The 10,079-nt window shown below is 35.5% G+C and overlaps 1 protein-coding gene across 1 annotated transcript; it reads right to left on the minus strand.

The window, feature by feature from the left end:
• Window positions 1–2,917: 2,917 nt before the first annotated feature.
• Window positions 2,918–5,031, minus strand: LOC149231772 (cytochrome P450 76T24-like). Its single transcript, XM_089376370.1, has 2 exons — window positions 3,911–5,031; window positions 2,918–3,814 (listed from the first exon to the last, which is right to left on the minus strand). The coding sequence occupies exons 1-2, from the start codon at window positions 4,796–4,798 to the stop codon at window positions 3,182–3,184; spliced, it is 1,521 nt and encodes a 506-aa protein (XP_089232496.1). The 5' UTR covers window positions 4,799–5,031; the 3' UTR covers window positions 2,918–3,181.
• Window positions 5,032–10,079: the final 5,048 nt, after the last annotated feature.

A 10,079-nucleotide genomic window follows, 5' to 3' on the forward strand; every position in this document is an offset into this window, starting at 1 on the left:
CTCATAACAAGAATGTGTTTCGCTCCAACAATATTTCTTCATCCACCCATTTCTGTAATGATAATTCTGGTGGTAGGGAAATATTTTTTAAAAATGGAGGATTTCTTTCTCTATATAATTGTGACATTTGTCACCTCAAAACTGTCCTTTCTTATACTACAATTGATTCATAACCACTTTTTGGTAGTTGGGAGGTTGAATACTTACATGGAGACTCCTGTTATATTTCCAATTAAACAAATAAGTTCAAAGTAATATTGTATTCATAGCACTATGTTAAAATTTACATCTATCAGTCAACTATCAGTCAACCACCGCACACCCAATATTTCCACAATGTTTACAAATAATATAAATAATAATGTTTACAAAAGAAATTGCACTAGGGTATCACAAAATCTTTTTTGGATTTCAAGGAAAATTCACAAAAATAATATACCTAAAAATGACAAAAAAAAAAAGAGTAAAACAATGAAACTAGTTCAAACATTTTAACCACAACACTTGTTTTTTTCAATTGCTTTATGTGATATATATACATAATTTTTTGAAACAATATATAATATATACATGGTTGACATTAAAATATTTTACACATTTTATTTATGGGTTACATTGTCCAAATTAAAATTATTATTATTATTATTATTAAGTATATGTCAATATTACTTAATCCCACATATTAAAATATTTTGTTAATGACTTATATTGATTTTTGTATTATTATGAATATTTTCAAATGTGAGATATTAATTTTATATTAAAAATTGAATGAATTATATTTCTCCCTATTATTATTGTACTCTCCAACCCATTATGGTAAAGATGTTGTAGCCTAATGTAATGTAATGCAAACATTTTAACTTAATCAAAATAAAAATAAAAATAATCTTATGATTCTTTTCTATTTAGAGAATAGGAAAAAAATAATATCAATATTTAAATATTTGTAAGCTTACAACGTTTCAAATTTATAAAATATTTTAATCTTTATTTTTAGATAAAGAAATTTATTCAAACCAAATGTAAATGTAAAATTTGTATTACACTTAAAAATATAATACAAAATAAAATAACTGAAAAATAATACAACAAACCCTTTTTACGTTTACCAAAATCTTATGGATTGAATTGTTTTCATTCTATACACTCTTATAACAGTGGCTAAGAGGGATCATTTTGGGATTAATAAACATAGATTTCTCTAAAGAATGGAAATTCAAGATTTCATCTAAAATATTCATCCCTATTTTTGAAGTATTCTTTTATGAATTGTTTTATTTTTATGACAATGCATACTTTAGTATTTTGATAAAGGAGATGCTTATATAGTTAACATTCAGTGTCATAGGCTACTCATTGGATACATCACAATTATATAACACGACCCAACTGCTGCTTAGCAAGCCACGTTCGACTTGCATGTGTTAAGCATATAGCTAGCGTTTGTTCTGAGCCAGGATTAAACTCTTTTTTGAGTATGATCTATTTTGAGCATCAAATGCCCCTCACCCATATGAATGAGTGAGCGACCCCTAAATAATATAGGGCATTTCGAATGCCGGTTTCATATTCATATATTATATATGTCATTACGGTCATGATCGAATTCATGACGATCTCCCTAACAGGTCTAGAATGAGAATAATTCATTTTTTCTTTTATATATTTAAAATAAGATTAATTCACTCTTTAAAGTTGTGTCAATAAAAGATTAAAGACTCCTATAAAGTTTCACACTAATAACTATTAAAAAAAAATACTTTAACAATATATTTATTTACCAACTATTCTATAAATAGACCTGCCATAAATTTATAATTGACATAATAAAAAGCCATCCAAATTTCACCCATGTATCAATATAAAAAATGTGAAAGGAATATTTCAAAAAACTTTTAAATGGATGGGAGAGGGCCTACCAAATTTGAACAATGATATCGATATGAATCTGAAAAGACTATTACTATTTACTATTTACTGGCCTCAAAAAACTCGCAATCAAGACTTGGGATATTACATGGACCAGTTCTATCATGATAAGATAACTCGCATTAAAACGGAACAGGGCGTTGTTTTTAGTTGAATTTAGGAAATAATTTTTGGTTAATATTAATTTATTTATTTATTTATTATTGTAATTCAGGATGCCAAAAATCGAGACAGTGTGTGGATTCCACAGAGTGTATTATTTAATTTTTTTATTTTAACACATTTTTATCAAATGTTATATAAGTTTTAAAAATAATATAATAATGCTTAAATTTTATGGAGAAATCATATAGATAACAAAATGTCGAGGCATTTCGATCTAGATTCAAAACGTGCTTACCCTTTATTATCTATATAATTTCTCAGAAAAATTTCAGCATTATATCATAAATCACATAAACATACAATTTGAAATAATATAATAATTTTTTCTTAAGCTTTACTAGATCTTATAAATCTAATTGTTTTTATTTTATATATTCTATTAACACTCGTTAAGATAGATTATTTTGAGATTAAGAAATACAAGTTTTTTCATGAAAAGAAATATAAAATTTATCTTTAAGAAACTTATCAGATAACCAACCTTGACTTTCCTGAGATGCTCATTTGGACATATTACAATCATCCAATATATTTAAAAAGAAATTAATTTATTTATTTTTAATTAAAAATTATATTCATATAATAAAATTGAGTAAAACATCAATAGAATCTCAAACCAATAATCATTATAAAAAAATATCTTCACAATATAATTATTCACCAACTATTTTACACTTATAAAAATTTAAAAACTTTAATTTTAAACTTTTAAATTTTATAAACCTATATATAAATAATATAATTATAATATAAAATACAAAATAGAATCAATTTTTGTTTGAAAATGTAATAACATATCCATTCTCATCAAATTTCAAAAGGATGTGGAAAATAATGAATGGCTTAAAAAATGGATCACTATAAATCTATTATTGGCCTATGATAAAGACATCCATACCAAGGAAATTTAAAGCATGCTATCATTACAAAAATGGATGTGTGGAGAAGATGCCAAATATCAACAATGATGTCGACATGAATCTCAAAAGATTATCACAAGGAAGACTTTGGATATCACATGGAACAAACACAGAAGACTTTGGGTATCACATGGAACAAACGCAGTTACGTCTGTCAGGACACGTCAGTAGAGATCCGGTGGCAGGCGTGGCGTAGGCATTGTTTCCAAGGGCACTGCCTTTTGCATGACCACCCCAAACTTCTCGGTCATGTCCACATGCTCTGCAGTCATGCCCTTGGGAGGTGCCCAGTCAAATGAATGGAGGAGAGAAGCCAAGACCAGATGAATTATCCGACTCGCTAACGGAAGCCCCACGCACATTCTCCTACCTGATCCGAACGGTAGGAGCTCGAAGTGTTGTCCCTTGAAATCCACACTACTCAGCTTGCTATCCATAAATCTCTCTGGTACAAATTTCGAAGGCTCATTCCATATGGAAGGGTCCCTTCCGATGGCCCATACGTTCACGATTACTTGGGTGTCTTTGGGTATCAGGTATCCCCCAATTTCACAAGCGGTAACTGCTCTGTGTGGGAGAAGCAGAGGACCTACCGGGTGCAGTCGTAACACTTCTTTTACGACTGCACAAAGGTAAGGAAGACTCTCGGTGTCACTTTCCTCCACCCTTCGGTTACGGCCAACAACCTGGTCCAACTCGGCCTGGGCTCGTTTCATTTTCTCCGGATTGTGTATGAGTTCTGCCATCGCCCACTCCATTGTCTTCGCAGTGGTGTCAATTCCTGCCCCAAATATGTCCTGCAGCAAGCAAGTAAACATCAGAGGAATTGACATTGACATTATTAATTGGATTAGTAAACTTGAACAAGTTTAAAATAGTATACTATCTATTACAGTTAAGTAGCTTCTGATATGCATGACAGTAAATTCATTGCTTCTCATGTCCAGCAGAACATCCAAGAGATCCTTCGCGCCATCGTTACCGTCCATGGTTTTGCCTCTTTTGACCAGGCGGTCCTCCATGAATTTGTCCAGAATACGGAATACCCTTTCCATATAGATTTTTGTGTTATGTCCAACACCCTGAGGATCCAACCGCTGAAGAAAGGGGAAATAGTCCGCCAAATTGGGAGTTCCTAAACTCGTCATCATATTAGAAATACTATTTTTAAACTCTTCGAAGGCTAGAGAGTGGGAATCGAACATGTCCTTGCCAAAGGCCATGTTGCCTAATAGATTAACTGTAAAGTGGACCATATAATCTTCGATATTTATACTTTTCCCCTCTATACCTTCCTGCAGAATTCGCTGGATCGTTAACAATACTTGATCTCTTCTCAAATGTTGCAGAGTCCCTAGCCTCTTGACACTGAAGAGCTCTGTATTGGATATTCGTCTGAGCATACGGCAGTGAGATCCATATTGGGCCCAGACAAATGAGTATTTGTCGTGGGAAGCAGGCTTGACTGATTGTATAACAGTTCGCCCCGCAAGGAGCTGGTCATGGGTCTTGAGAACTTCCTTTGCCATGGCCGGAGAGGAGACAACCACTGTGGTTTTCATTCCAAGAGATACAGACATTAGAGGACCGTATTTTGTAGCAAGATGGAAGAGAGATTCGTTGGGGTTGTTACCCAACTGCAACAGATTTCCCACAATCGGCCATCCCAGAGGCCCGGGAGGAAGCCTGCCATAAGCCCTCCTCCACAAATCCAACACCAAGAATACAATGGCGGAAGTGATTCCCAGCACAGAATACCATGAAACCCATCCAATATCCATTTTGACCGTGTATACGCAAACAAGGTAATCGGCAACCGTTCAGAGAAAAGAGAGATACCAGTACATCTATTTGCGCTTAAATCAAATCATCCCACAAGTCATATACAACAGAAAAATGCGCGTGGAAGAGGTTCCTCACACAGGTGATATATTAAACAAGGAAATGCCTCTTGGAGGGGTTTCTCACACTAGATTTCTCAAACAAGTCATAATATATATACATCAAGCAGAAAAATGCGTATGGCACAGATTTCTCACGGGTTATGTATTGCTTGCTCACGCAAGCAATACATAAAACAAAAAAACGCATATCATATGGGTTGCTCGGTTGAAGTTCAATGAACGGTACACACGTAAGCGCGTATGGACGATGTAATCTTCAAATTCACGTTATACATACATAAATGTGTGTTCAAGATTAACGAGCGTCCTACGCCACTACTCACAAGGTCAACGAACCTCATCCACAACTCATGTTTATACTCTTTCTGTTCGCGTAGTCTAACCAGGCATAGGAATTGCTTGGAAAGTTATGGAAATTCCCGTCATATTTAGAGAATATCCGGCAAAGTTTTTTGTAAATCCAAGTTATAGTTGTTAAACTTCAAAATTTTAGGTGTCTTAGACGTTTTAGATGGTGCTCAATCTATTTCCACCATCAAAAACACAATTCGAACACTACCTCTACCAGATTTTTTGAAAAAAATTTCCCGGATTCCGGCTACTTTTGGCAGTCCGAGCAATTCCTTGGTTCATTAGACGATTCCCTTTCTGTTTTTTCAAAAACTCATGTTTAGGCAAATATGCCTCCTTTCTTTGAATCAGTGCACTTCCAAATTTCGTCTACCTTTTTCACTATAATTTGACAATGGTGTTTTTGGTGGCGGTGGGATGACTCTTCCACTTCATTGGCATGTGTTTAACTGTATTCATTATGGTCTTCAGTTACAGGCAGAATGGTGGGCATTTAAGTTATGGGTAGAGTTTTTGGAAAAAAATATGATAGGCTTTTCTCTACCATTATTCTTCTTCTGCTCGAGGTCTCTCTAGTGAAATCGTCCTAAAATCATCCACGTAGGAGAAGGGCTGAGGGCAAGGCGAGGCTCAATTTGACAGGATTTATATCTGAGGGTTTTTCTTTTTCTTTTCTACGACTCACGTTTACAGTAGTAGCATCTGGAAAATGGCGTCATAAGAGAACTCAAAAATGGTGTCACAAGAGAGCTCAAAATTGCAAGAGGAAGGGAGTGCGACAGAGAAGTGTCGAAAAGCCCCATTCACTGCTTGAACAACTGCGGCTTCTTTGGGAGCAGCACCACCATGAACTTGTGCTCCAAGTGCTACAGAGAGCTTAACGTCAAACAACCTTTGTTTGCTTCTCACTTGAAACCCCAGCGATCGACACTTGAAAAACTAAATGTGAAGCACCCATCTATTCCACTTCTCGCGGTGTGCGTGCCCTCAAGTAGCGACACCTCGAAGGTGGAAGTGATGAAATGTGACAACAAGACATGTAATTATGGGTAAAATCTTAGTAATTACTACTAGTTAGTTTTGTAAATTAGTTTTGTAACGAGATTGCTAACGAATAGGAGTTATGTAATGGAGGAGAGGCTCATATGAAATTGGTGAATGCCCGAGAGGTTATATCATGGAGAATCAATCTTGATTAATAAATATTTCCAATCCCTTGCCCTGTGAAAGTTTCCTTAATACACTGTAAAGGTTTTACCACGTAAAGATTTTGTGTTTACTTACGTGATTTTCAGTTTCCATTCTGTTTTCATTTCATCTCTTTCTTGCTTAATAAACTGCTCGAACCATCAGGAAGCAGTAGCAGTAGTGGAGACGGCCATTAGCACCGCCCCATCCAGCTCGACAGAATAGGAGGTCGAGAAACGTGAACAAGATGAGGAGGAACATCTGAGGAAGAGCAAGAAGAGGTGTTTTGCATGCAACGGGCGGGAGGGGCTGACGGGCTTTAAATGTCGTTGTGGTGAGATTTTATGCACTCAACACAGATACTCTAATATGCATGACTTCTCTTTTGAGAACAATGCCGCCAAACAAACAACCAAACGAAACCTTGGCATCCTCTGCAGCTTCACGCATCCAACATCCAACCTCTCCAAAGAAGTCAAATGTTCCACACCAGGCAGCCCTCGTATCACATTGTATTGACAAACATTCAACGTACTCACAGAAGTCAAATGCTCCAAACCTTGAAGCTTTAGTAAATCACAACATCCACTGAAATCAAGTATCTGGAGCTTTGTAAGTTGCCCCAACTCTGGTATTCTCTGAAGCTTATCGCACTCACTAACATTCAATAGTATACAGTGACATTTAATAATATTCGAAGCTTTGTGAGCTGCCCCAACCCTGGTATGCTTTGCATCTTCTTGCATCTACTAATATTCAATGAGTTCAAAGAAGTCAAATGTTCCAACCCTGACAGCGTATGTATCTCACTGCATCCACTAACATCTAGTGTTTGGAGCTTTATGAGCAACCACAAGCCTATTATAATTTCGAGTTTCTTGCATCCCCTAATATCCAATACCTCCAAAGAAGTCAAATGTTCTTCCACACCTTGTATCTCACAAAAATCGCCAACATATAGTGTTTGGGGGTTTGTGAGCTGCCCAACCTTGGTATGCTCTGGAGATTCTGGCATCTACTGACATTAAAAGTCTCCACAGAAGTCACACGTTCCAAGCCTGGTAGCGTTTCTATCTCACTGCATCCACTAACATCTATGCTCTGGAGCTTCTTGCATCCCCTAACATTAAAAGTCTCCAATGAAGCCAAACGTTCCAAGCCTGGCAGCATCTATATGTCACTGCATCCACTAACATCTAACATTTCGAGCTTTGTTAGCTGCCACAACCCTGGTATACTCTAGAGTTTCTTGCACCAACTAACATTAAAAGACTCTAAAGAAGTCAAATTTTCCAAACCTGGCAGCGTTTGTATCTCACTGCATCCACTAACATCTAGTTTTGGGAACTTTGTGAGATGCCCCAACTCTAGTATGCTCTGGAGCTTATGATATCCGCTAACATTAAACTTTTCAAAAGAATTCAAATGTTCCAAATCTGACAGCATTTGTATTTCAGGACATCCATTAACATCAAGTGTTTGGAGCTTTGTGCGCTGGCCCAACCATGGTATGCTCTTGATATTCTTGCATCCCCTAACATCCAACGTCTATCGTGTATGGGGTCATGTTTCCCTCAATATAGAAATAGAGATTTTTACATTGTAGGAGAGAGCTATGGAGGTACATAAATTTATCCTGTATTCAGTATTTAGTCTTATGTTATGAAAACAATGGATTAACTCAAGTCTAGAGCTAACAGACCTCTGCTGAAGCTCGTGTGTATCATCGTGATACTTCTTTTGTGTATTGAGGACTCGGAAACAGGGCAAGGTCATCCTTGTTATCAAGTCCAATTGTTGGGTTGATGTTTGACTAGACAATGCAAGGAATATGCTCTTGACTTATTCACCAATTCTTTATCCCTGGCAATTTGATGATGAGCAATGTTGAATTGGAGATGAGTACCCAACATTTTCCACTACATTGCCAAAATTGGCTCAATAATTTGGTATCTGTTTTTAGAGATGATATAGTTGGGGAATTTGATTTAGTCAAATAACCTCATTGAAGAAGACATAGTCTAAGTGATTCATCTCTTCTTTTTGGAGCACAATATTGTTTGTAATGTGATGTCATTACAAAGATAACACAATTTCCAAAGTCCAGGTTCAGTGAAATAGGAATTGAGAGTTTGACTTGTTGAATTGTGAGTTTGACTCGGATTGGCAGTCAAACTTTTTTCTCCTGTTAGGGCTCATTCAATTTCATGGTTAACAAGTTTGACTTGGCCGGTAAACTATATCTCCCATAAAAAGGGTACCATTTGCTCATTTTTTCATGATTTTACCGCCAAGCTTTTTCATGATTATTTTATCTTTCCAATTAGTTTTCCAAGCAAAGTCTCGTAATTATGAGTAAGCTTGTCATTTGAAAATTGAAAATTTAGAACATGTGCTTGGTAACTTTTGCATTGATACAATACGAGTGTCCATTTAAAAAAATTCATTAAACATTCAGGATGATTCAAATCAAATATTATTTCAGTAACTTCCTTTTAATTGTTCCTTCTCTCAAGCTCAATATTATCTCTCTGTGCAAATTTCATGTTTAAATATTTTCATTTCAGATTGCAACATTGATAGCAGTATATGCACACTGGGGATTTTCTTCCATAAAAGGCATCAGATGGGGATGGGCTGGAGTGATATGGCTTTACAGTGTGGTATTATATGTTCCTTTAAAGTTTAGATATAATCAATTTTTCAGTGTGTTACACTCTGAGTGGACAAGCTTGGGAATTTCTGTTTGAGAGGAAGGTTAGTTTCAGGCATTCTCCACACTTCATAGGTATTATGTTTTGTTATGTGTCACAAAAATTTCCCTGGAGCATATATTCTTCTCTTGCAAAGGCTCACTTTGGTAACAATGACATCATGTAGATGACTTTCACAACAAAGAAGGATTACAGAAGAGACAACGTAGAAGCCAAATGGGCATTTGCTCAGAGAACTTGACATGGTCTAATTTCTCTTGATGCTTACACTTCTGCAAGATATTCATCCATGATTGCAGAGCAAGCCAGAAGACATGCAAAAATTGCAAGGTAACAAATAATGGAAATGCATAATGATTTCAGAGTCTATGTTATCACCCTAATCCTATTTCATGAGAAAAACCAAATTGATTTGAATCTCTGCATTTTGAAAATGGTTTTAAGGTTCTAAATACCATTCCCTGAGCAAAAAGTGTGTTCTCTATGTTTTTTCACAAGTTTTATTATTTTGGAAAATCTACATGGCTTGCATTCAATTCCATTTCACCAATGATCTAAAGCAAGAAAAACCTATTTTTAATATTTGCAAATTTTTGATGATCAGTTAAAACAAAAAATCAATCCTCATGCATATTCAATTATATGATATATATATATATATATTTATATATATTAATTTTGGAAACAACGTTGGGAAATAACAATTGTTTTAAAATACCGCACACGAGTGATCCCTTCCAGTTGCTTCATGCAAGAAAGTATGCTCAAGTTATTCATCTAGAAACTTTGAGTTTTGCTTCACTTGACCATTTTTTCGGGGGATGGAAAAACATGTTGATGCTAATAGTACTTGTGCAAGTTGAAAGTATTGCATACATTGAAGGGACACATGGAATCAATTGTTT

Source organism: Pinus tabuliformis, chromosome J, assembly GCF_031772625.1.
Source record: "Pinus tabuliformis cultivar Carrire ecotype Pingquan chromosome J, CPIR1, whole genome shotgun sequence".
In the NCBI taxonomy this organism is placed as follows: Eukaryota; Viridiplantae; Streptophyta; class Pinopsida; order Pinales; family Pinaceae; genus Pinus; species Pinus tabuliformis.

What these genes read in the sequence shown, in the direction of transcription:
- LOC149231772 (XM_089376370.1), bottom strand. Translation starts at nt 4,798, where the DNA reads ATGGATATTGGATGGGTTTCATGGTATTCTGTGCTGGGAATCACTTCC. An exon ending in ATATCAGAAGCTACTTAACT is followed by an intron (nt 3,815 to 3,910) that starts GTAATAGATAGT and finishes TGCTTGCTGCAG; the next exon opens with GACATATTTGGGGCAGGAAT.